The 27409-nt window shown below is 54.4% G+C and overlaps 1 protein-coding gene across 1 annotated transcript; it reads right to left on the bottom strand.

Annotated features, from left to right (window-relative positions):
* Positions 1-3292: 3292 nt before the first annotated feature.
* LOC147092808 (serine/threonine-protein phosphatase 2A 56 kDa regulatory subunit epsilon isoform-like) lies at positions 3293-27409 on the bottom strand. The gene is made up of 6 exons (XM_085976068.1): positions 27309-27409; positions 24311-24361; positions 8926-9045; positions 8505-8632; positions 6442-6543; positions 3293-5551 (listed from the first exon to the last, which is right to left on the bottom strand). The coding sequence occupies exons 3-6, from the start codon at positions 9040-9042 to the stop codon at positions 5422-5424; spliced, it is 477 nt and encodes a 158-aa protein (XP_085832194.1). The 5' UTR covers positions 9043-9045; positions 24311-24361; positions 27309-27409; the 3' UTR covers positions 3293-5421.

Raw genomic sequence — 27409 nt, 5'->3', positions numbered from 1 at the left:
CTTCCAGCCGCTCTCCACCCCGCTGAAATTTAATTCAAGGTTGGATTTTGGGTCCGTTCGATGGCAGCTTTACATCAAAAAATTAAACGTAGAATTTAAGACTTGCAGAAAGATGAATTCTTGCAAAGTTCTGCAGCTAAAGCTACTCCCAGTTGAGTTCTTTGATGGATGCAGTTCCTGCTGCTGTGCAAATATCCGAGATGAATTTGGCAAGAATGACTTTTGCGACAGTTAAGTGCCCCACTTACCAGCTGTGGCTCAGTCGGTAACTCTCTCTCTCGTCTCTCAGTCAGAAGGTCGTGGGTTCAAGTCTCACTCCAGAGATTTGAGCCCCATAATCCAGGCCGACACTCCCGGTGCAGTACTGAGGGAGCGCTGCACTGTCGGAGGGGCGGTACTGAGGGAGCACCACACTGTCAGAGGGGCAGTACTGAGGGAGCACCACACTGTCGGAGGGGCAGTACTGAGTGAGCACCGCACTGTCGGAGGGGCAGTACTGAGGGAGCACCACACTGTCGGAGGGGCAGTACTGAGGGAGCACCACACTGTCAGAGGGGCAGTACTGAGTGAGCACCGCACTGTCGGAGGGGCAGTACTGAGGGAGCACCACACTGTCGAAGGGGCAGTACTGAGGGAGCACCACACTGTCGGAGGGGCAGTACTGAGGGAGCACCACACTGTCGGAGGGGCAGTACTGAGGGAGCACCACACTGTCAGAGGGGCAGTACTGAGTGAGCACCGCACTGTCGGAGGGGCAGTACTGAGGGAGCACCACACTGTCGAAGGGGCAGTACTGAGGGAGCACCACACTGTCGGAGGGGCAGTACTGAGGGAGCACCACACTGTCGGAGGGGCAGTACTGAGGGAGCACCACACTGTCAGAGGGGCAGTACTGAGTGAGCACCGCACTGTCGGAGGGGCAGTACTGAGTGAGCACCGCACTGTCGGAGGGGCAGTACTGAGGGAGCACCACACTGTCGAAGGGGCAGTACTGAGGGAGCACCACACTGTCGGAGGGGCAGTACTGAGGGAGCACCACACTGTCGGAGGGGCAGTACTGAGGGAGCACCACACTGTCAGAGGGGCAGTACTGAGTGAGCACCGCACTGTCGGAGGGGCAGTACTGAGTGAGCACCGCACTGTCGGAGGGGCGGTACTGAGGGAGCACCACACTGTCAGAGGGGCAGTACTGAGGGAGCACCACACTGTCAGAGGGGCAGTACTGAGTGAGCACCGCACTGTCGGAGGGGCAGTACTGAGGGAGCACCACACTGTCGGAGGGGCAGTACTGAGGGAGCACCACACTGTCAGAGGGGCAGTACTGAGTGAGCACCGCACTGTCGGAGGGGCAGTACTGAGGGAGCACCACACTGTCGGAGGGGCAGTACTGAGGGAGCACCACACTGTCGGAGGGGCAGTACTGAGGGAGCACCACACTGTCGGAGGGGCAGTACTGAGGGAGCACCACACTGTCAGAGGGGCAGTACTGAGTGAGCACCGCACTGTCGGAGGGGCAGTACTGAGGGAGCACCACACTGTCGGAGGGGCAGTACTGAGGGAGCACCACACTGTCGGAGGGGCAGTACTGAGGGAGCACCACACTGTCGGAGGGGCAGTACTGAGGGAGCGCCGCACTGTCGGAGGGGCAGTACTGAGTGAGCACCGCACTGTCGGAGGGGCAGTACTGAGGGAGCGCCGCACTGTCGGACGGGCAGTACTGAGGGAGCGCCGCACTGTCGGAGGGGCGGTACTGAGGGAGCGCCGCACTGTCGGAGGGGCGGTACTGAGGGAGCGCCGCACAGTCGGAGGGGCAGTACTGAGGGAGCGCCGCACTGTCGGAGGGGCGGTACTGAGGGAGCGCCGCACTGTCGGAGGGGCGGTACTGAGGGAGCGCCGCACTGTCGGAGGGGCGGTACTGAGGGAGCGCCGCACTGTCGGAGGGGCAGTACTGAGTGAGCACCGCACTGTCGGAGGGGCAGTACTGAGGGAGCGCCGCACTGTCGGAGGGGCGGTACTGAGGGAGCGCCGCACTGTCGGAGGGGCGGTACTGAGGGAGCGCCGCACTGTCGGAGGGGCGGTACTGAGGGAGCGCCGCACTGTCGGAGGTCTTTTAGATCAGACGTTAAACCGAGGCCCTGTCTGCCCTCTCAGGTGGATGTAAAAGATCCCCAAGGTACTATTGGAAGTAAAGCAGGGGGAGTCCTCCCCGGTATCCTGGGGCCAGATATTTATCCCTCAACCAACACCACTAAAAAAAAGTCACTGATCAGTTATATCACTGCTGTTTGTGGAGAATGGCTGCCATAGTTGCTAATTCCATTCCCTTTGCATATCACAAGCGCACCCAACACAAATGGAGACACAGACGTGGGCAGGTTTATCATCTGCAGTTTTTTATTGCACTCGGGAGGAGCAGGACAGTTGGAACGGAGCAAGTTCAGCACGGCTCCCGCCCGGCGCCCCTCCCTGCGAGTGGGCAGGTCCCGGCGACGCGAGAGTCGGGACAGCAGCTCATCAGTAGTGTATTGTGACTCTTAAATTATCCTAGTTAGACACACCTACACAACGCAATGGTGTACCAGGAATAGGGGACTGCGGCAGCGGAGGGGAAAGAGACTGGGAGGAGAGGGGGGGAACGCAGACTGGGAGGAGGGGGAGGGGGAGGGGGAAACAGACTGGGAGGAGGGTGAGGGGGAAACAGACTGGGAGGAGGGGGAGGGGGAGGGGGAAACAGACTGGGAGGAGGAGGAGGGGGAGGGGGAACGCAGACTGGGAGGAGGGGGAGGGGGAACGCAGACTGGGAGGAGGGGGAGGGGGAACGCAGACTGGGAGGAGGGGGAGGGGGAACGCAGACTGGGAGGAGGGGAGGGGAACGCAGACTGGGAGGAGGGGGAGGGGAACGCAGACTGGGAGGAGGGGGAGGGGAACGCAGACTGGGAGGAGGGGGAGGGGAACGCAGACTGGGAGGAGGGGGAGGGGAACGCAGACTGGGAGGAGGGGGAGGGGAACGCAGACTGGGAGGAGGGGGAGGGGAACGCAGACTGGGAGGAGGGGGAGGGGAACGCAGACTGGGAGGAGGGAAGGGGGGTGGTCTATAATTCACTGGTTCATCCCCTCCCCCTATCAGTACGGTGGCGATAAGGTCACCTGTGGCCAGGGGGGTCTCGTGGGGTTCTGTATTTCCAGCCACGTTCCCTGGTGTCTTAATGCCAGCACTGGGTCCGGACACAGGGTCGTTGGGACATCAGACACCCGGGGTGCTGCACGCAACCCCGAACCATGGCCTGGCACGCTCCCCCTCCCTCGCTGGTCGTTAGTCTGTAGCCTGAGGGGCTGGGTTAGGGGACGGGGGATCAAAGAGCAGAGGCAGAGGGTCGGCGGGGGGGGTGACTGAGCACCCCCCCCCCACAGTTCCAATAGCGATGGGAATCTGGGGTTCATTGAGTTAGACCCCCGCTGGCGGGCGGGAAGAGAGACGGCGAGAACGGAGAAGGAATCAGAAGCCGAGTGTCTCCTACCCCCGGGGTTACACGCACACACACACACACACCACACACACACACCTCTCGCAGAGGGGAGCGGGCGCCTTTGGCAAGCTCCAGCGTTTTCTGTCACTCTTGGGTCTTTTGCCTTCTATTTGATCAGAGCCCCGGTTCCTGGAGTTCAGGAGCGGTGTGAAGGTCTGACACAGGCCCTGGGGAGGCGCCGAAGGGTTAATAATGGGAGTTAATTACAGTCAGACCCGGCCCGCCGCCCTCACTGTAATTCAGCCTCAAACAGCAGCGGTGAGGGGTTCAGACACCCGGTCGAATGACAGCTTCCACCCACCCCACCCCCCCCACCACCCAGGCCATCTCCCAGAGACACTGACCAATGCCCTCTGCAGGCTGGGCTGGAGGTCACCTCGCAAGGTGCTCTGCTCCTTGATCTGTACTGCGTAAGGTCAGGAGCTTTTTGCAGAGTCCAGCAGCCAGATATCCCGTGTCCCGTGCCCCTCCCCTCAACCTCACCTGCACCCCAAATCCATACCGGGGAAGGGGGCGGAGTGCGACTTTGCAAATCCCCTCGGATTTCTCAAGATCCAAACTATCCGTTCAGGGAGAGGTGGCCGGGTTTTTGGGGGGGGGGGGGGTGGTGGTGTGGGGGGGCAGGCTGTTGGAGGGAGGGGAGCAGTAAATAGAGTTACTGATGTCAACAGCCAAGCGGAGGTCCTGACTAGAGATAAAGACCGCTAGACACCAGTTAATGAGGCAACGTTGAGTCTGACGGATGTGACAGGACGCGAGTGAAGGGGCTCCGAGATCCTGCTGCCCCTTGAACACCGTCCGAATTAAGTCGTCACTACAAGCCTGCTCACAGAGTGGGGAGGGGGTTAACTAGGATCCCAGATCGAGAAGCCCACTGGCTGCCAGTGTGCCCGAGTCTGGGTATCTCCCCGCCTCGCGCAGTGTTCCCCTCTCGTTTCCCCCCCCACCCCTCCCCAGCGGGGTTTACCGGGCACTGCCCCATCTGGGCAGGCACAGGACATGCCCACCAACCCCCACCACCTGGAGGGTAAGGGAAGAGGGCACCGGTTTCACAGGCACCCACTCCCCGTCAGTCTGCCACCAGCCACCCGAGGAGCCCAGTCTTTAAATTGTCTCCTCCCCGCCTTTAGGGGATCGACCAGCCCCGGGGGAAAAGATTGGGGGGGGGCGCTGCCACCCTTTCGCGATCAGAGAACTTGAGTGTTGGGCCTCTGCGCACGGTCTGAATTTGCCCGCTCGCCCGCCCACCCCGGGAGAGACTGCGGTGTGGGGATTCCGACCCCCGGGTCAACCCCGGACCCTGGACAGAGCCGGAACCTCAGGCCACTTCCTCGTTTTGAAAGCCCCCTTTCCCGTTAATATGTACAAGGCGGGAGCACTGCGCGCGTGGGAGAGCGTGCGCGCGCAGCCCGCGGGAGGTGGGTTCCGAGAGCTGTCGACTGCAATGAGACCCGCGATTCTGTTCAACCCCAATGAACACGGCATAAAAAGGGGTTTATTTTCTTCGTTACATCAATTGGGGGGGAATGGGGTGGGGGGGGGCGGGAAAGAGGGGAAACACGGCAAGAGGGTGTGAAGACCGAGACACAGGTTAACATTCTGTAAGGAGCATTCTACTAGATAAATGTTTCAAGTTAATGTTTTAGGCAGTTTTAAAATACATTTCCTCCCCGAGAACTTTGTTACTTCTCCAGGGAGCGTGCCATCTAGACATTTAACGAAGATTCTACGGACATGTCGGCAGCAAAGTCTGTAACATCACCCGCTGTCACTAGACAGCTCGTTTGCACTGTATCCGTGAGGAGTGTGGGGGGAGGGGGGCTAACTGGTGGGGGGTTTTTGGGGAGGGAGGGGGTGGGCGCTATGCCTGCGGTTTCTATTTGGCACTTGGCAGCTAGTCGGGGCAGTGGAGGTTCTGACCATTGGATAATTCCTCCAGGTCTTCCAAACTCTTCATCTTCCTCAGCTGCAGGTCGTCCAGCTTCCTCCACAGCTCCTCCCTCTCCCGCTCCTTCTTGATCTCCCTGCGAAGACAGAAAAAGGCCAAATGTTGGTCTCCCGGCCCGTGTCATCATAATATAGAGCAGCTTGTTGTGGGGGGAGAGGGGCGGAGACAGAGTGAACATAAGAACATAAGAAATAGGAGCAGGAGTCAGCCATTCGGCCCCTCGAGCCTGCTCCGCCATTCAATAATATGGCTGATCATCGACCTCAACTCCACTTTCCTGCCCGATCCCCATATCCCTCGATTCCCCTAGAGTCCAAAAATCTATCGATCTCGGCCTTGAATATACTCAAAGACTGAGCCTCCACAGCCCTCTGGGGTAGAGAATTCCAAAGATTCACCACCCTGAGTGAAGAAATTCCTCCTCCTCTCAGTCCTAAATGGCCGACCCCTTATCCTAAGACTGTGACCCCTGGTTCTAGACACTCCAGCCAGGGGGAAACATCCTCTCAGCATCTACCCTGTCAATCCCCCTCAGAATCTTGTATGTTTCAATGAGATCACCTCTCATTCTTCTAAACTCCAGAGAGTATCGGCCCAATCTACTCAATCTCTCATCATAGGACAGCCCTCTCATCCCAGGAATCAATCTAGTGAACCTTCGTTGCACCGCCTCCAAGGCAAGTATATCCTTCCTTAGATAAGGAGACCAAAACTGTGCACAGTACTCCAGGTGTGGTCTCACCAAGGCCCTGTACAATTGTAGCAAGACTTCCTTACTCTTAAACTCCAACCCCCTTGCAATAAAGGCCAATAGAGAGAGACAGAGTTTACTTGTTACACGACCATGTTACGGGCATTCCCCAATATTGACCATCATGGTCTATCTACGACCTCTGACCCCCTTGATGCCGAGACTCCTGGTCCCACGCCCCGAAATAATACAACCAATAGCAGGGTCGCTCATACCGCTGTCTGTCTACTTTGTAGGAGGCTGTCAGCTCATCGAAGAGCGTGCTGTTCATCTCCATGAAGGTTTTCAGCACATTGTAGATGAGGGAGACGATTGTCCTGTGGAGAGAAATCACGTTGAGTCAGCACTCCAGCTCACTGCAAGCTCGCAGCTAGGGCTACTGCCCCCACACCCAATGTCACAGTGTACACGCCAGATAGCGGCCTCGTATGGGAGTGTACGATAGTGTGTCAGCATCGGTCGGGGGGGGGGGGGGGGTCCCCGGGAGTGTGTCAATATTTACAGTGTGTCCCACTGGAGTGTGTCAGTATTTACAAGGGTCCCCGGGAGTGTGTCAGTAGTTACAGGGGGTCCCCGGGAGTGTGTCAGTATTTACAGGTGTCCCTGGGAGTGTGTCAGTATTTACAGGTGTCCCCGGGAGTGTGTCAGTATTTACAGGGAGTCCCCGGGGAGTGTGTCAGTATTTACAGGGGGTCCCCGGGAAGAGTGTCGGTATTTACAGGGAGTCCCCGGGAGTGTGTCAGTATGTACAGGGGGACCCCGGGAGTGCGTCAGTATTTACAGGGGGTCCCCAGGAGTGCGTCAGTATTTACAGGGGGTCCCCGGGAGTGCGTCAGTATTTACAGTGGGACCCCGGGAGTGTGTCAGTATTTACAGGGGCTCCCTGGGAATGTGTCAGTAATTACAGGGGGCCCCGGGGAGTGTGTCAGTATTTACAGAGAGTGCCGGGGAGTGTGTCAGTATTTACAGGGAGTCCCCGGGGAGTGTGTCAGTATTTAAAGGGACCCCGGGAGTGCGTCCGTATTTACAGGGAGTCCCCGGGAGTGTGTCCGTATTTACATTGGGTCTCCGGGAGTGTGTCCGTATTTACAGTGGGTCCCCGGGAGTGTGTCCGTATTTACAGTGGGTCCCGGGGAGTGTGTTCTTGTTTACAGGGGGGCCCCGGGGAGTGTGTCCGTATTTACAGGGGGTCCCCAGGAGTGTGTCAGTATTTAGAGGGGGTCCCCGGGAGTGTATCCATATTTACAGGGCTTCCCCGGGAGCGTGTCAGTATTTACAGGTGGGTCCCCGGGAGTGTATCCATATTTACAGGGAGTCCCCGGGAGTGTGTCAGTATTTACAGGGAGTCCCCAGGAGTGTGTCAGTATTTACAGGGAGTCCCCAGGAGTGTGTCAGTATTTACAGGTGGGTCCCCGGGAGTGTGTCAGTATTTACAGGGAGTCCCCGGGAGTGTGTCAGTATTTACAGGGAGTCCCCAGGAGTGTGTCCATATTTACAGGGAGTCCCCGGGAGTGTGTCCATATTTACAGGGAGTCCCCGGGAGTGTGTCCGTATTTACAGGGGGGGGTCCCCGGGTGTGTGTCTGTATTTACAGGGTGGGTCCCCGGGAGTGTGTCAGTATTTACAGGGGGTCCCCGGGAGTGTGTCAGTATTTACAGGGGGTCCCCGGGAGTGTGTCCGTATTTACAGGGAGTCCCGGGGAATGTCTCCGTATTTACAGGGAGTTCCCGGGAGTGTGTCAGTATTTACAGGGAGTCCCCCGGAGCGTGTCAGTATTTAGAGGGGGTTCCCGGGAGTGTGTCCGTATTTACAGGGAGTCCCGGGGAATGTCTCCGTATTTACAGGGGTCCCCGGGAGCGTGTCAGTATTTACAGGGAGTCCCCGGGAGTGTGTCCATATTTAGAGGGGGTTCCCGGGAGTGTGTCCGTATTTACAGGGAGTCCCCGGGAGTGTGTCAGTATTTACAGGGAGTCCCGGGGAGTGTCTCCGTATTTACAGGGAGTTCCCGGGAGTGTGTTACAGGGAGTCCCCCGGAGCGTGTCAGTATTTAGAGGGGGTCCCCGGGAGTGTGTCAGTATTTACAGGGAGTCCCCGGGAGTGTGTCAGTATTTACAGGGGGTCCCCGGGAGTGTGTCAGTATTTAGAGGGGGTTCCCGGGAGTGTGTCCGTATTTACAGGGGTCCCCGGGAGCGTGTCAGTATTTACAGGGGTCCCCGGGAGCGTGTCAGTATTTACAGGGGTCCCCGGGAGCGTGATGATGGCTGTTGTTGGTACTCACTGATTCCAGTGCTCTTTGGAGACTCGGTATAAAGTCCCGAACATGATGGGGAGGATCCCCTGGCAGTTCTCTTCAATCAGACTCAGGATGTACTCGTTGTTCCAGAAATACAACGCTCGCTCCGCCACCTGCACAGAATACCGCAGACATCAGCACCACCACCACGGGTCAGCCCTTCACGATCCCTTCTCCTCCATCCCTCCCCAAGCACTGCGATGCAGTTCCACGGTCACCCCCTCCATGAGATGGGGGGAGCACGAGGGGGGGGGGGGCAGCGCGAGAGACAGGGGGAGGGCAGGAGCTAGTGATCTCCAGAGAGGAGGGGTGGGGGCGAGCGCGCGCGAGGCAGAGGGAGCGCTAAAGAACAACAGCGCGAGAGAGAGAGAAAAAAAGGGGGCACACTACAGACACGAACACCGACCTGGAAATGAGGACTGGAGATGCATTTCGCTATTCGCTTGAACAGTGTTTCCTGAATCTTCACAAACTGGGAGGGTTCGATAACATCCAGAATCTCCTCGAGCTCACCCAGAAACATCACCTGGGGAGGAAGGGGAACAGTAAAACAATTAAGTCATCGGAATGAGCAAGATGTTAAGATGTTTGCAGGTTGGGGGTGGGTTAAATGACTGATTAATGTTAAAACGATTTGGTGATGATAATAGAACAGTGAAATAACAGAGCCTATAGTTCAATGTCATCTGTACATTTTTACACCACTCCCTCTAGCTCTATATCCAAATCATTGATGTACACAGTGAAGACGAGTGAACCTTTACCCACTCCAACCACTGAGACAGCCCGTAGTAACTCCTGCTCTCCGTTTCCTCCCTTCTAACCATTCCCGAATCCAGTTTGCTAACCTCCCCACACCCCGTAACCTTCGCCAGCAGTCTCCCGTGTGGTCCCTTGTTGAAGACTTTTGGAAAGTCCATGACCACCACATCCACCGCAATTCCCCCACATCTGTTACCTCCGAATGTACTCTCATCAGGTTTGTCAAGCACTAAGCTTGCTTTGTGAAATCGGTGTCAGACCACAGGAACAGGAGGAGGCCATTCAGCTCTTCCAGTCGGCTCCGCCATTCAATTAGATCATGACTGTTCTGCACCTCAACTCCCATTTCCCCGCCTTTGCTGCATATCTCTTAATACCCTTACCCGACAAAAATCAACTGATCTCAAGAGAAAGCTCCAGCACGGTGGCATAGTGGTTAGCACTGTTGCCTCACAGCGCCAGGGACCCGGGTTCAAATCCGGCCTCGGGTGACTGTCTGTGTGGAGTTTGCACATTCTCCCTGTGTTTGCGTGGGTTTCCTCCGGGTGCTCCGGTTTCCTCCCAGTCCAAAGATGTGCGGGTTAGGTTGATTGGCCATGATAAAAATTGGCCCTTAGTGTTAGGGGGGATTAAATACGTGGGGTTACGGGGTTACGGGGATAGGGCTTGGGTGGGATGGCTGTCTGTGTAGGGACCGGGTGCTAGGGTTTGGATGATCAGCCATGATCTCGTTGAATGGCAGAGCAGGCTAGAAGGGCCGAATGGCCTACTCCTGCTCCTATCTTCTATGTTTCTAATTGACCTCCAGCCTCAACAGCTTTTTTTTGTGGCGCTGGGGGGAGAGTTTTCCAGATTTTCACCACCCTTTGTGTGAAGAAGTGCTTCCTAAAACCCCCCGCCTGAACGGCCTGGCTCTAATTTTAATGTTGTGCCCCCACGTTCTGGACTCCCCCCGCCAGAGGAAATAGTTTCTCTATCGAATTTATTGAATCATCTTAAACACCTCGATCAGATCGCCCCTTAATCTCCTAAACTCCAGGGAATACAAGCCCAGTCTGTGCAACCTGGCCTCCTAATTTAACCCTTTAAGCCCCCGGGTATCATTCTGGTGAATCTGCGCTGCACCCTCTCCGAGGCCAGTATATCCTTCCCGAGGCGCGGAGCCCAGGACTGAACGCAGTCACTCCAGATGGGGTCTGACCAAGGCCCCTGGACAACTGAAGCATCACTTCCTCCCCTTTGTGTTCCAGCTCCCTCGAGATAAAGGCCAACATTCCATAGTCCTTTTGATCATTTTTGTGCCTGTCCACGAGGTTTTGGCGATTTGTGCACACGGACGCTCAAATCCCTCTGCTCCTCCACAGTTGCTAGTCTCTAGTCACGAGAAAATATTCCGATCTGTCTTTCTCAGATCCAAGGTAGGTGACCTCACACTTGCCCGCGCTGAACTCCATCTGCCACAGTTCTGTCGGTGTTCCTTTGTGACTCCCTGCTCCCAACTGCACGACTTACCGGGCCCTCCTAAACTTGGTGCCGTCTGCAAACTTGCATAGGCAACTCTCTTCTTCATCAAAGTCATTGCTAAATATGGTGCAAAGCTGAGGCCCCAGCACAGACCCCGCTGGGGGACACCACTAGTCATATCCCTCCAATCAGGGAACATTCCCTTTATCCCCACAATTACCGATCCAGGAGCGATTGGGTCGACTAGGCCTGTATTCACTAGAGTTTAGAAGAATGAGAGGGGATCTCATTGAAACGTATAAAATCCTGGGACAGGGCTAGACAGACTGGTTGCAGGGAGGACGTTTCCCCTGGCTGGGGGGGGTCTAGAACGAGGGGTCACAGTCTCGGGATACGGGGTAGGACATTTAGGACTGAGATGAGGAGAAATTTCTTCACTCAGAGGGTGGTGAACCTGTGGAATTCTTTACCACAGGAGGCTGTGGAGGCCAAGTCACTGAATATATTTAAGAAGGAGATAGATAGATTTCTAGACACAAAAGGCATCAAGAGGTATGGGGAGAGAGCGGGAATATGGTATTGAGATAGAGGATCAGCCATGATCATATTGAATGGCGGAGCAGGCTTGAAGGGCCGAATGGCCGACTCCTGCTCCTATTTTTCTATGTCACAATTTTATCACCAATTCCGAGCGCTCTCATTCTTTGCTAATAATCTCTTGTGCGGAACCTTATCAAATGCCTTCGGGAAGTCCATGCAGGCAACATCCATAGACGCTCCCCTGTCCGCCCTGTTTGGTAATGATCTCAGGAAAAAATTCAACTGCATTAGTCAGATGTGACTTACCCTTCACAAACCCACGCCGACTCCCTGATCAGCTCATACCTGCCCGAGCGCTCTCTCGTTCAGTCCCTGGTGATATATTACAGCAACTTCCCCCACAGCTGCCGTTGAATTAACAGGTCTGCAGGCTCCTGGTTACACCCTCCCTCCCTCCCTTTGTAAGTAACGGAGTGACATTTGCAATTTTCCAATCCAACAGTGCGATCTCTACAGCTCTGGAAAATTATGACTAACACACCCGCAATTTACCTCACCTATTTCTTTTAATAGACTGGATTGGAAACCATCAGATCCTCGAGGTTTGTCTATCTGACACCCTATTATTTTTTCCATTAACATTTAAAAAAAACTTATATTTTAAATCCACTAAGTTCCTCCCCTTAACTTATCTTTAGGTACCGTTAGTGTCTGGTCCTCTTCCACCACTATGAAAAAGGGTATTTAAAAAAAATGGATACAGCACAGCCTCTTTGAAAGAGCTCTTCAATTAGTCCCACTCCCCCCTGCTCTTTCCCCGTAGCCCTGCAATTTTTTCCGTTTCAAGTATTTATCCAATTCCTTTTTGAAAGTTACTACTGAATCTGCTTCCACCACCCTTTCAGGCAGCGCATTCCAGATCATAATAACTCACTGTGTAAAAAAAAAAAATCTCATTGCCCCTCTGGTTATTTTGCCGATTATCTTAAATGTACAAAGTGCTCATTTATCAAGTCTGCCATTTCCTTATCGTCTCACCTGCATCTGCCTTAAATGGTCCCACATTCCCCCATATCACTCCAGGGACTTGAGCACAAAAATCCAGGCCGACACTCCCAGTGCCAGTACTGAGGGAGCGCCGCACTGTCGGAGGGGCGGTACTGAGGGAGCGCCGCACTGTCGGAGGGGCGGTACTGAGGGAGCGCCGCACTGTCGGAGGAGCAGTACTGAGGGAGCGCCGCACTGTCGGAGGAGCGGTACTGAGGGAGCGCCGCACTGTCGGAGGGGCAGTACTGAGGGAGCGCCGCACTGTCGGAGGGGCAGTACTGAGGGAGCGCCGCACTGTCGGAGGGGCAGTACTGAGGGAGCGCCGCACTGTCGGAGGGGCAGTACTGAGGGAGCGCCGCACTGTCGGAGGGGCAGTACTGAGGGAGCGCCGCACTGTCGGAGGAGCAGTACTGAGGGAGCGCCGCACTGTCGGAGGTGCCGTTTTCGGACGAGACGTTAAACCCAGGCCCCGTCTGCTCCCTCCGGTGGACATAAAAGATCCTATGGCACTATTTTGAAGAGCAGGGGAGTTCTCTTGTGCGGAAAGAGATGATCTGGTCATTATCTCACTGCTGTTTGTGGGATCTTGCTGTGCGCAAATCGGCTGCCACATTAAAACAGTGACTACATTTGAAAAAGTACTTCATTGCTGTAAAGCACTTTGGGACGTCCGGTGGTCGTGCAAGGCGCTGTAGAAATGCAAGTCTGTCTTTCTCAACAGATTTATTAAAAACTTTCACTGTTAGCTTTGAGGACACTTGCAAGTTTCGAATCATATTCCCCTTTTGTATCCTCATTACTTTCTTTGTATCTTCTTACAGCTCTCCCAGTCCATAAGAACATGAGAAATAGGAGCAGGAGTTGGCCATTTGGCCCCTCGAGCCTGCTCCGCCATTCAATGAGATCATGGCTGATCTTCGACCTCATCTCCACTTTCCCGCACTATCCCCATATCCCTCGATTCCCTTAATATCCAAAAATCTATCCATCTCTGTCTTGAATATACTCAACGACTGAGCCTCCACAGCCCTCTGGGGTAGAGAATTCCAAAGATTCACCACCCTCCGAGTGAAGAAATTCCTCCTCATCGCAGTCCTGAATGGCCGACCCCTTATTCTGAGACTGTGACCCCTGGTTCTAGACTCCCTAGCCAGGGGGAAACATCCTCCCTGCATCTACCCTGTAAGAATTTTATATGTTTCAATGAGATCACCTCTCATTCTTCTAAACTCTCAAGATTATAGGTCTAGTCTACTCAATCTCTCCTCATAGGACAATCCCCCCATCCCAGGAACCAGCCTGGTGAACCTTCGTTGCACTCCCTCTATGGCAAGTGTATCCTTCCTTAGGTAAGGAGACCAAAACTGTGCACAATACTCCAGGTGTGGTCTCACCAGGGCCCTGTATAATTGTAGTAAGACGTCTTTATACTCTTATATTCCACTGGATTTCCACTTTTCTTTGCTTTTCAATCACAGAATCACAGAATCCTCACAGTGCAGATAGAGGTCATTTCGGCCCATCGAGCCTGCACCGACACATATCCCACCCTATCCCCGTAACCCCACGTATATTTAATCCCCTAACACTAAGGGTCAATTTATCATAGCCAAATCAACCCAAATCAACCTAACCTGCACATCTTTGGACTGTGGGAGGAAACCGGAGCACCCGGAGGAAACCCACGCAAACACAGGGAGAATGGGCAGCACGGTGGCATAGTGGTTAGCACTGTTGCCTCACAGCGCCAGGGACCCGGGTTCGAATCCGGCCTCGGGCGACTGTCTGTGTGGAGTTTGCACATTCTCCCCGTGTTTGCGTGGGTTTCCTCCGGGTGCTCCGGTTTCCTCCCACAGTCCAAAGATGTGCGGGTTAGGTTGATTGGCTATGATAAATTGACCCTTAGTGTTAGGGGGATTAAATACGTGGGGTTACGGGGATAGGGTGGGATATGTGTTGGTGTAGGGGTTACGGGGATCGGGTGGGATATGTGTCGGTGCAGGCTCGATGGGCCGAAATGGCCTCTATCTGCACTGTGGGGTTTCTGTGATTCTGTGATCTGTGAATGTGCAAACTCCACACAGACAGTCACCCGAGGCCGGATTTGAACCCGGGTCTCTGGCGCTGTGAGGCAACAGTGCTAACCACTATGCCACCGTGCCTTTTCTTTTAGCTTGATACTGTCTCTTACCTCGTTTGGTGACCAGGGTTGCTTAGCTACACAAGTGGAACCTTTGCCCTTTAGGGGCATGTACTGGTTTTGTATTGTGCCAAAAACTCTTTAGAATACTGTTTATTAACCCATTAACAGCTCAGCCCAGTTTACTGCCGTCAAATTATTTCTCATCCCTTCGAAATTTGCCCTTTCTTGGTTTGTGTCTCTCTCATCCCCTCTCAAACTTAACTTGTATTTATATAGCGCCTTTAACCTAGTAAAACGCCACAATGTGCTTCACAGGAGCGATTTTACAAACAAAATTTGACACCGAGCCTCATAAGGAGATATTAGGACAGGTGAACAAAAGCTTGGTCAGAGAGGTCGGATTTAAGGGGCATCTTAAAGGAGGAGAGGCGGAGAGGTTTAGGGAGGGAATTCCAGAGCTTAGGGCCCAGGCAGCTGAAGGCACGGCCGCCAATGGTGGAGCGATTAAAATCAGGGGACGCTCAAGAGGCCAGAATTGGAGGAGCGCAGAGATCTCGGGGGGTTGTGGGGCTGGAGGAGATTACAGAGATAGGGAGGGGGGGCGAGGGCCATGGAGGGATTTGAAAACAAGGATGAGAATTTTAAAATCGAGGCGTTGCCGGACCGGGAGCCAGTGTCGGTCAGCGAGCACAGGGGGTGATGGGTGAATGGGACTCGGTGCGAGTTAGGACACGGGGGCAGTGAGCACAGGGGGTGATGGGTGAATGGGACTCGGTGCGAGTTAGGACACGGGGGCAGTGAGCACAGGGGGTGATGGGTGAACGGGACTCGGTGCGAGTTAGGACACGGGGGCAGTGAGCACAGGGGGTGATGGGTGAACGGGACTCGGTGTGAGTTAGGACACGGGGCAGTGAGCACAGGGGGTGATGGGTGAACGGGACTCGGTGTGAGTTAGGACACAGGGCAGTGAGCACAGGGGGTGATGGGTGAACGGGACTTGGTGTGAGTTAGGACACGGGGCAGTGAGCACAGTGGGTGATGGGTGAACGGGACTCGGTGCGAGTTAGGACACGGGGCAGTGAGCACAGGGGGTGATGGGTGAACGGGACTCGGTGTGAGTTAGGACACGGGGCAGTGAGCACAGGGGGCGATGGGTGAACGGGACTCGGTGCGAGTTAGGACACGGGGCAGCGAGCACAGGGGGTGATGGGTGAACGGGACTTGGTGCGAGTTAGGACACGGGGCAGTGAGCACAGGGGGTGATGGGTGAATGGGACTCGGTGCGAGTTAGGACACGGGGGCAGTGAGCACAGGGGGTGATGGGTGAACGGGACTCGGTGTGAGTTAGGACACGGGGCAGTGAGCACAGGGGGTGATGGGTGAACGGGACTCGGTGTGAGTTAGGACACAGGGCAGCGAGCACAGGGGGTGATGGGTGAACGGGACTCGGTGCGAGTTAGGACACGGGGCAGTGAGCACAGGGGGTGATGGGTGAACGGGACTTGGTGCGAGTTAGGACACGGGGCAGTGAGCACAGGGGGTGATGGGTGAACGGGACTCGGTGTGAGTTAGGACACGGGGCAGTGAGCACAGGGGGTGATGGGTGAATGGGACTCGGTGCGAGTTAGGACACGGGGGCAGTGAGCACAGGGGGTGATGGGTGAACGGGACTCGGTGCGAGTTAGGACACGGGGCAGTGAGCACAGGGGGTGATGGGTGAACGGGACTCGGTGCGAGTTAGGACACAGGGCAGTGAGCACAGGGGGTGATGGGTGAACGGGACTCGGTGCGAGTTAGGACACGGGGCAGTGAGCACAGGGGGTGATGGGTGAACGGGACTCGGTGCGAGTTAGGACACGGGGCAGTGAGCACAGGGGGTGATGGGTGAACGGGACTCGGTGCGAGTTAGGACACGGGGCAGTGAGCACAGGGGGTGATGGGTGAACGGGACTTGGTGCGAGTTAGGACACGGGGCAGTGAGCACAGGGGGTGATGGGTGAACGGGACTCGGTGCGAGTTAGGACACGGGGCAGTGAGCACAGGGGGTGATGGGTGAACGGGACTCGGTGCGAGTTAGGACACGGGGCAGTGAGCACAGGGGGTGATGGGTGAACGGGACTCGGTGCGAGTTAGGACACGGGGGCAGCCGAGTTTTGGATGAACTCAAGTCGACGGGGTGGGTGGAATGAGAGAGGCTGGTCAGGGGAGCGTTGGAATAGTTAAGTCCAGAGGTAACAAAGGCATGAGGGTTCAGCAGTGGATGGGCTGAGGCAGGGGCGGAGACGGGCGATGTCACAGTGGGGGGAGGTAGGTGGTCTTGGTGATGGCGAGGATATGGGGTCGGAAGCTCAGCTTGGGGTCAAATAAGACGCCAAGGCTGCGAACGATCTGCTTCAGCCTCAGACAGTGGCCAGGGAACTGGTGAGTAAATCCAATATTATGGTCACTATTCACAAGATGCTCCCTTACCGTCAATTTGTTTAACTCTGATTCAGTACTCGTCACTAAACCCAGTCTAGCCTGTTCCCTTGTTGGTTTTAAAACATATTTTCACACATTATAACAGTGACTACACTTCATTGGCTGTAAAGCATTTTGGGACGTCCCGAGGTGGTGAAAGGCGCTATATAAATGCAAGTCTTTCTATATATTGCTGCAGAAAACTGTCCCGCGTACATTCTAGGAATGAACTGCGTTCTGCTTCACCCAATCTAGGTGCTACATACTTCACTGATCTCTGTATCTATATACATCTCTCCATTACGTCACCACCCACAGGAGGTCTGTGGACAACTCCCCCAGAGTCTTGCACCTTTTGCTGTTCCCTGGTTCTACCCACTGCCTGCTCCCCCTCTCACTGAGGTTATGAATAAGCTCGAGGAACAGCACCTCATCTTCCGATTAGGCACTCTACAGCCCTGTGGACTGAACATAGAGTTCAACAATTTCAGATCATAACCTCGGCCCCTGTCACATATATTTTTTAAATCTGGCCCTTTTTTCTTCCCTCCCACAGGGCAGCTGTCCTTCACTCTGCCAGTGCAATTCACACTTCATCTAGAGCCATCCTTTGTTTCTTAACCTGTCCCGTTACCACCTCCTCTCGCCTTGAATATCTCTTAATGTCTCTCAATGTCTCTTAATCTCTCCTGCTTTCTATCCTATCTCTGACCTTCCCTTTTGTTCTTTCATCCCCTCCCCCTTTTCCCAGCCCCTAAACTTGCTTTCCATTTCCAGCTTTTTTCCAGTTCTGATGAAGGGTCCCAGACCTGAAACGTTAACTCTGTTTCTCTCTCCACAGCTGCTGCCTGGCCTGCTGAGTATTTCCAGCGTTTCCTGTTGTTATTTTTTTTAAATCAATATTACTGTTCGTCCTCCTTTCTAAAGACCTGAAAGCCTGGAATATTTAGCTCCCAGCCAGGACTCTGCAATGGTGACTGCATCATACCCTTTAATCAGAATTCCCTCGTTTTAATTCTTATGCTGTGTGCAGTCTTGTACGGTACTCCAATTTGGAGAATTGTCCTCGCCCTGCCCGCACGCCCCCACTGGTGTATTTCTCACACTGTTTGACCTATCACACGTTTGTTTGCTGATGCTCTGTACATGGTTATAACCGCAAATTAATATATTTTTATTGCTCCGATTTCATTTTGAACAGGGATTTTATTACTTCCTTCTGTTATCTGCATCTCTTTCTGTAACCCTGACCTTTGCTCTTACCCCTTCAGAGAATCATAGACGTTTACTGCACAGGAGGAGGCCATTCGTCCCATCGTGTCCGTGCCGGCCGACGAAGAGTTATCCAGTCTAATCCCACTTTCCCGCTCTTGGTCCGTAGACATGTAGGTTACGGCACTTCAAGTGAATATCCAAGAACTTTTTAAATGTGATGAGGGTCTCTGCCTCTACCACCTTTCAGGCAGTGAGTTCCAGACCCCCACCACCCTCTGGGTGAAAAAAGTTCCCCTCAAATCCCCTCTAAATCTCCAACCAGTTACTTTAAATCTCTGCCCCCTGGTTACTGACCTCTCTGCTAAGGGAAATAGGTCCTTCCTCTCCACTCTATCGAGGTCCCTCATAATTTTATACACCTCAATTAAATCTCCCCTCAGCCTCCTCTGTTCCAAAGAAAACAACCTCAATCTTTCCTCGTAGCTAAAATTGTCTATTTTTCTAATCTTTTGGTTCTATAATGTCCCACTTTATTAGTTTAAAGGTCTTTTTACAATCTTGCTTGTTGGCTGTCTCTAATTATTTTCCTTCATCCAGATATTTAGTAATGTTTTTTTTTTTAAAAAAGGACTTAAATATTTCCCCTCCCATAGACGTTAAACTGACCGCTCTGTAAATACCCGGGTTCACTCTGTCTCACTTTATTTACAGGCAGTGTTACATTCACCTCTCTCTGACACACATTCACACTCAGGACAACCCCCCCGATATAATTTCTGGGGGCCTCCGCCAATTCTTCCCCCATTTCCCCTCAGGATTCTTCAGAAGCTCGTTCCCCCATTAGTTTGACTCGCTTGGAGTGATATGCCAGAGGATGGTGCTTTATAACCCAGTGGGTATCTCTCACTCTCTCGCCTCGGAGTCAGAAGGTCGTGGGTTCGAGCCTCACTCCAGAGACTTGAGCCCAGGCTGATACACCCAGTGTAGTACATAGGGAGAGCCATTCAATAAGATCATGGCTGAACTTCTACATCAACTCCACCTTCCCGCACCATCCCCATATCCCTTGGTTCTCTTAGTGACTAAAAATCTATCGATCTCTGTCTTGAATATACTCAATGACTGAGCCTCCACAGCCCTCTGGGGTAGAGAATTCCAAAGATTCACCACCCTCTGAGTGAAGGAATTTCTCCTCATCTCAGTCCTAAATGGCCGACCCTTTATTCCGAGACTATGCCCCCTAATTCTAGACTCCCCAGCCAGGGGGAAACATCCTCTCAGGATACATAAGAACATAAGAAATAGGAGCTGGAGTCGGCCATTCGGCCCCTTGAGCCTGCTCCGCCATTCAATGAGATCATGGCTGATCTGATCTTGGCCTCAACTCCACTTCCCTGCCCGCTCCCCATAACCCCTCGACTCCCTTATCGTTCAAAAGCTAGTCCATGCTTGGCTGGCCGGGAGCTGCTCGAGCAGGCGATGCGAGCGAGAGCACGCTGAAGGGCCAGGATTTCCCAATAATCTCCGAATATTTTCCGACTCTGTTCACTGTTAGATCACTGCTGCGAGCTGGGATTAGAGTCTGTTGAAAACCGCAGTGAGTGGGCCACTAATCACCCAAACCCTCCCTAGCGTCATTACACCAAATCCAGGAGTAATTACAGCATTAAGCAGATTGACAGGGGGTGTGGGGGGGGAACGACATGTACTTACACCGGCAGCAGCGGAAAGTGTGAGTCAGTGGCGAGCGACTCTCCTGCAAATCATCGGCAAAGGAAAGACTGAGGACATGGCTGAGCTTGGGAACGGAGGCACAGAATTGCACGGCAGAGGTTCTTGGCTCTCGGATGGTACAAGCCCCCCACTCCCCACTCCGCAAGCTGTTACTGGGAGGAGTCACACTGAAGACAGTGCTCGGGTTTCACTAACCCCTGCATCATCTTCATTCCTCACCTTGTTACTCGGAACGGGTAAAAGCAAAATGACCCGACTCTCTCCCCCCACCCCCCTTCTCAGAGTGTTTTTCCCGATTATATTTTCAGATCAGCTCTCTTGGGGGGGGGGGGTGGGAGTGGAATGCTGCACCCCATCCTCGCAGGCAATGCCAGTTATCGGGAATTCCAGCAACACTGGGTCCCCCCCTCACCCCCTCCCGATCCCACCACACCCGCTCCAGATACCATGACACCCTGACCTCAACAACACACTTTCCTTCATCTCCCGCAGCTTGCGGAGCAGTGGGAGCGAGGCCGCGGCTCCCAGATGCCAACAGGTGAGAGAGCATCCTTCAAAGCTACTGCATTGCCCAGGGTTTATAAACCACACTAATCAAAGCCACAAAGGACATCCTCCGACAGTGACCGCGGTAAACTATCCCTCCTCGACCTGTCTGCGGCCTTTGACACGGTTGACCACTCCATCCTCCTCCAATGCCTCTCCACCGTCGTCCAGCTGGGTGGGACTGCACTCGCCTGGTTCCATTCTTATCTTTCAGTTTCCACATGTACGCTGATGACACCCAGCTCTACCTCACCGCCTCTTCTCTCAACCCCTCCATGCTCTCTAAATTGTCAGACTGCTTGTCCAACATCCAGTTCTGGATGAGCAGAAATTTTTCTCCAATTAAATATTGGGAAGACCGAGGCCGTGGTCAGCGGTCCCTGCCACAAACTCCGCTCCCGAGCCACTGACTCCATCCCTCTCCTTAACATCTGTCTGAGGCTGAACAACACTGTTTGCAACCTTGGTGTCATACTTGACTCTGAGTGAGCTTCTGACCACAAATCCGCGCCATAACTAAGACCGCCTATTTCACCCTCCGTAACATCGCCCGTCTCCACCCCTGCCTCAGCTCATCCGCTGCTGAAACCCTCATCCATGCCTTTGTTACCTCTAGACTCGACTATTCCAACACACTCCTGGCCGGCCTCCCACATTCCACCCTCTGTAAACTTGAGTTCATCCAAAACTCGGCTGCCCGTGTACGAACTCGCACCGAGTCCCGTTCACCCATCACCCCGTGTGCTCACTGCCCCGTGAACGAACTCGCACCGAGTCCCGTTCACCCATCACCCCCTGGGCTCACTGCCCCGTGTCCTAACTCGCACCGAGTCCCGTTCACCCATCACCCCCTGTGCTCACTGCCCCGTGTCCTAACTCGCACCGAGTCCCGTTCACCCATCACCCCCTGTGCTCACTGCCCCGTGTCCTAACTCGCACCGAGTCCCGTTCACCCATCACTCCCTGTGCTCACTGCCCCCGTGTCCTAACTCGCACCGAATCCCATTCACCCATCACCCCCTGTGCTCACTGCCCCGTGTCCTAACTCGCACCGAGTCCCGTTCACCCATCACCCCCTGTGCTCACTGCCCCGTGTACGAACTCGCACCAAGTCCCGTTCACCCATCACCCCCTGTGCTCACTGCCCCGTGTACGAACTCGCACCAAGTCCCGTTCACCCATCACCCCCTGTGCTCACTGCCCCGTGTACGAACTCGCACCGAGTCCCGTTCACCCATCACCCCCTGTGCTCACTGCCCCGTGTCCTAACTCGCACCGAGTCCCGTTCACCCATCACCCCCTGTGCTCACTGCCCCGTGTCCTAACTCGCACCGAGTCCCGTTCACCCATCGCCCCCTGTGCTCGCTGCCCCGTGTCCTAACTCGCACCGAGTCCCGTTCACCCATCACCCCGTGCTCACTGCCCCGTGTCCTAACTCGCACCGAGTCCTGTTCACCCATCGCCCCGTGCTCACTGCCCCGTGTCCTAACTCGCACCGAGTCCCGTTCACCCATCGCCCCCTGTGCTCACTGCCCCGTGTCCTAACTCGCACCGAGTCCCGTTCACCCATCGCCCCGTGCTCACTGCCCCGTGTCCTAACTCGCACCCAGTCCCGTTCACCCATCACCCCCTGTGCTCACTGCCCCGTGTCCTAACTCGCACCGAGTCCCGTTCACCCATCACCCCGTGCTCACTGCCCCGTGTCCTAACTCGCACCGAGTCCCGTTCACCCATCACCCCGTGCTCACTGCCCCGTGTCCTAACTCGCACCGAGTCCCGTTCACCCATCACCCCGTGCTCACTGCCCCGTGTCCTAACTCGCACCGAGTCCCGTTCACCCATCACCCCGTGCTCACTGCCCCGTGTCCTAACTCGCACCGAGTCCCGTTCACCCATCACCCCGTGCTCACTGCCCCGTGTCCTAACTCGCACCGAGTCCCGTTCACCCATCACCCCCTGTGCTCGCTGCCCCCGTGTCCTAACTCGCACCGAGTCCCGTTCACCCATCACCCCCTGTGCTCGCTGCCCCCGTGTCCTAACTCGCACCGCGTCCCGTCCACCCATCACCCCCTGTGCTCACTGCCCCGTGTCCTAACTCGCACCGAGTCCCGTTCACCCATCACCCCCCGTGCTCACTGCCCCGTGTCCTAACTCGCACCGAGTCCCGTTCACCCATCACCCCCTGTGCTCACTGCCCCGTGTCCTAACTCGCACCGAGTCCCGTTCACCCATCACCCCCTGTGCTCACTGCCCCGTGTCCTAACTCGCACCGAGTCCCGTTCACCCATCACCCCCTGTGCTCGCTGCCCCCGTGTCCTAACTCGCACCGAGTCCCGTTCACCCATCACCCCCTGTCCTAACTCGCACCAAGTCCCGTTCACCCATCACCCCCTGTGCTCGCTGGCCTACATTGACCGGTCTGACAATGCCTCAAATTTAAAATTCTCATCCTCGTGTTAAGTCCCTCCATGGCCTCGCGTCTCCCTATCTCTGTATCCTTCTACAGCCCTACAACCCTCTGATCTCTGCACTCCTCCAATTCTGGTGCATCCCTCACCATTGGCGGCCGTGCCTCCAGCTGCCTGGGCCCTAAGTCTGGAATTCCCTCCCGAAACCTCTCCACCTCTCTCTCCTCCTTTAAGACGATCCTTAAAACCAACCTCTTTGACCAGGCTTTTGGTCACCTGCCCTAATATCTCCTTATGTGGCTCAGTGTCAGGTTTTGTCTGATAATCGCTCCTGTGAAGCGCCTTGGGACGTTGAACTGTTTTACTGTGTCAGTACTGCCCCTCCGACAGTGCGGCGCTCCATCAGTACCGCCCCTCCGACAGTGCGGCGCTCCCTCAGTACTGCCCCTCCGACAGTGCGGCGCTCCCTCAGTACTGCCCCTCTGACAGTGCGGCGCTCCCTCAGTATCGCCCCTCCGACAGTACGGCGCTCCCTCAGTACCGCCCCCTCCGACAGTGCGGCGCTCCCTCAGTACCACCCCTCCGACAGTGCGGCGCTCCCTCAGTACCGCCCCCTCCGACAGTGCGGCGCTCCCTCAGTACCGCCCCCTCCGACAGTGCAGCGCTCCCTCAGTACCGCCCCTCCGACAGTGCGGCGCTCCCTCAGTACTGCCCCTCCGACAGTGCGGCGCTCCCTCAGTACCGCCCCCTCCGACAGTGCGGCGCTCCCTCAGTACCGCCCCCTCCGACAGTGCAGCGCTCCCTCAGTACTGCCCCTCCGACAGTGCGGCGCTCCCTCAGTACCGCCCCTCCGACACTCCCTCAGTACCGCCCCTCCGACAGTGCGGCGCTCCCTCAGTACCGCCCCCTCCGACAGTGCGGCGCTCCCTCAGTACCGCCCCCTCCGACAGTGCGGCGCTCCCTCAGTACCGTCCCTCCGACAGTGCGGCGCTCCCTCAGTACCGCCCCCTCCGACAGTGCGGCGCTCCCTCAGTACCGTCCCTCCGACAGTGCGGCGCTCCCTCAGTACTGCACTGGGAGTGTCGGCCTCGATTATGGGCTCAGGTCTCTGGAGTGGGACTCGAACCCACAAACGGGGGTTGGGGGGGGGGGGAAAAGGGAGAGAGACAGGGAGGGGGCCCAGAGAGGGGGAGGGCGGGGGCCCAGAGAGAGAGAGCGCGCGTGCACGGGGCAGAGAGAGAGAGAGAGAGAGAGAGCACGCGGGACAGAGAAAGAGTAAAATAGATGTCATCTTTGAACGGCTTTGGTGAATTAGGAGTTTATAATGACGTTACCGTTTCAAAGAAGGAAAAGCACAGGAGCCGTGACTCCACGTGAGAGCTCCTCCGCCACCCCCCGCCCCGTGGAACGACCGTCATCCCCGCTCCTGAACTGCGAGCAATGCCACGGGCATCAGTGAGTGGAACATTTACCTCTTTCTGTGTACATGTTTTAGGCCAGAATTTCAGCAGCCCTCGAAGAACCTGTCCAAAAACAAAGACACTTCGGTTAGTCGCGCACTTCGAGGTGGGAGCGCCGCTCCTGGCCGAACAGCTCCAGGTGGGCGTGCCTCTCCTGGCCGAACAGCTCCAGGCAGGCGTGCCTCTCCTGGCCGAACAGCTCCAGGCGGGCGTGCCTCTCCTGGCCGAACAGCTCCAGGCTGGTGCTCCTGCTATTCGCTGCCAACATTCACCCACATCACTACTCCAATGCTGTATATACATCTTACACAGCCTCTCTGTACAGGCACACTGGTGTACGGCACAGAAACGGGCCATTCTGCCCAAATGGTCCATGCCAGTGTTTATGCTCCACACGAGCCTCCTCCCACCCCTCTTCATCTCACTTCTGTCGAACCCCTTCAAAATTGTAAAGACCTTTGTCTGGTGAACACCAGTTCTTGGTTTGCTTTGTTTTAAATGGCATCTCACTATCGGTCTCGGACTGGGAGTGAGGGCGGGAGCAAGAGCCAGTCTCTCGCTCTCTCTTACAATCGCTGTATATCGTAAATCCTGAGCTAACTCGCTGCTGCAGTTAGGGAAATTAGGGATAGAATAAGATCCAAGGAGAGGACATATAAATTGGCCAGAAAAAGCAGCAAACTTGAGGATTGGGAGCAGTTTAGGATTCAGCAAAAGAGGACAAAGGGATTAATTAAGAAGGGGAAAATAGAATATGAGAGTAAGCTTTCAGGGAACATAAAAACTGACTGTAAAAGCTTCTATAGATATGTGATGTGAAGAGAAAAAGATTTGTGAAGTCAAGCGTAGGTCCCTTGCAGTCAGAATCAGGGGAATTCATAATGGGGAACAAAGAAATGGCAAACCAATTAAATACATACAGGAAACTTTCGATTTACCGGCACCTAAATAACCGGAAATCTCGGTTAACCGGCAAAATTCAGGAGTAGGTTTTACTTCATATTGGTATTTGCCTTCTTCCATCTGTGCTGCGCAAGGGTGTGGCTGCAGCTGTTGCTAAGCTACAGAGACGCTTGAAACTTGTGTTCATTGTTCTACAGTTGTTGCTAAGCAACAGGGTTTGTTGCTTTATACGGAGCTGTCAGCTCTCCCTATCTTTTACTATAGCGTTCGGTTATCCGGAATTTTTGATGAACCGGCACCACGTCGGTCCCATCCGTGCCGGATAAAAAAAAGTTTCCTATATTTATGTTCTGTCTTCACAAAGGAGGATACCAATAACCTCCCAGAGATGTCAGGGAACATAGGGTCTAATGAGAGGGAGGAACTGAATGAAATCAGTATTTGTAGGGAAATGGTGTTAGGGAAATTGACGGGATTGAAGGCCAATAAATCCCCAGGGCCTGATAATCTACATCCTAGGGTACTTAAGGAAGTGGCCTTAGAAATAGTAGATGCATTGCTGGTCATCTTCCAAAATTCGATAGACTCTGAACAGTTCCAATGGATTGGAGGGTAGCTAATGTAACCCCACTATTCAAAATAGGTGGTAGAGCGAAAACAGGGAATTACAGACTGGCCTGACAGCGGTAGTGGGGAAAATGCTAGAGTCCATTATAAAAGATGTAATAGCAGAGCACTTGGAAAACAGTGACAGGATCGGACAAAGTTAACATGGATTTACAAAAGGTAAATCGTGCTCGACTAATCTACTGGAATTTTCTGAGGATGTAACTGGTAGAATAGATAAGGGAGAACCAGTGGATGTGGTGTATTTGGACTTTCAGAAGGCTTTCGATAAGGTCCCGCATAAGAGATTGGCGTGCAAAGTTAAAGCACATGGGATTGGGGGTAAGGTACTGACTTGGATAGAGAACTGGTTGGCAGACAGGAAGCAAAGAGTTGGAATAAACGGGTCTTTTTCCTTGTGGCAGGCAGTGACTAGTGGGGTACCGCAGGGATCGGTGCTAGGACCCCAGCTATTCACAATATTTATTAATGATCTAGACGATGGAACTATATGTAATATCTCCAAGTTTGCAGACGACACAAAGCTGGGGGGGGCGTGTGTGCTGTGAGGAGGATGCAGAGAAACTCCAGTATGATTTTGACAGGTTGGGTGATTGGGCAGATGCAGTATAATGTGGATAAATGCGAGGTTATCCACTTTGGTGGCAAAAACAGGAAGGCAGATTATTATCTGAACGGCAATAGATTGGGAGAAGGGGAAGTGCAACGAGACCTGGGTGTCCTTGTGCACCAGTCGCTGAAGGTAAGCATGCAGGTGCAACAGGTGGTTAAGAAGGGAAATGGTATGTTGGCCTTCATAGCGAGAGGGTTCGAGCACAGGAACAAGGATGTCTTGCTGCAGTTGCACAGGGCCTTGGTGAGACCACATCTTGAGTATTGTGTGCAGTTTTGGTTGCCTTATCTGAGGAAGGATGTTCTTGCCATGGAGGGAGTGCAGTGAAGATTCACCAGACTTATACCTGGGTTGGCAGGAATGACGTATGAAGAGAGATTGGGTCGATTAGGCTTATATTTGCTAGAGTTTAGAAGAATGAGAGGGGATCGCATTGAAACTTATAAAATTCTAACAGGACTAGACAGACTAGATGCAGGAAGGATGTTCCCGATGGCGGGGGAGTCCAGAACCAGGGGTCACAGTCTAAGGATAAGGGGTAAGTCATTTAGGACTGAGATGAGGAGGAATTTCTTCACCTAGAGAGTGGTGAACCTGTGGAATTCTCTACCACAAAAGGCAGTTGAGGCCAATTCATTAAATATATTCAAGAAGGAGTCAGATATATTTCTTAAGGCTAAAGGGATCAAGGGATATGGGGAGAAGGCAGGGACAGGGTACTGAATTTGGATGATCAGCCATGATCTCATTAAATGGCGGAGCAGGCTCGAGGGGCCAAATGGCCTACTCCTGCTCCTATCTTCTATGCTTCTATGCAAGATCCACAATAGAAAAAGCAGAACAAGGCATTAGACTTGCGGTACTCACCGGCTCGGTCAGCGTTGCGTCCTTCTCGAGGAATTGCACGATGCAATAGGCCAGCTGGAGAGAGGAAACAGCAGACAGTGAGGCGATGAGCGGCAGATAGG

The sequence above is a fragment of the Somniosus microcephalus genome, unplaced genomic scaffold (assembly GCF_052327205.1).
Source record: "Somniosus microcephalus isolate GS21.2 unplaced genomic scaffold, FLI_Smic_1.0 unresolved_chr2, whole genome shotgun sequence".
Classification (NCBI taxonomy): Eukaryota; Metazoa; Chordata; class Chondrichthyes; order Squaliformes; family Somniosidae; genus Somniosus; species Somniosus microcephalus.
This window is presented reverse-complemented; position numbering and strand designations above follow the sequence as displayed.

Bases quoted from the DNA above. Each gene is read 5' to 3' on its own strand.
- LOC147092808 (XM_085976068.1), bottom strand. From the start codon at position 9,042: ATGTTTCTGGGTGAGCTCGAGGAGATTCTGGATGTTATCGAACCCTCC. The intron at 6,544-8,504 runs GTGAGTACCAAC...TTCTCTCCACAG, and splicing joins TCCAAAGAGCACTGGAATCA to GACAATCGTCTCCCTCATCT. The intron at 5,552-6,441 runs GTATGAGCGACC...CTGTCTTCGCAG, and splicing joins TACAAAGTAGACAGACAGCG to GGAGATCAAGAAGGAGCGGG.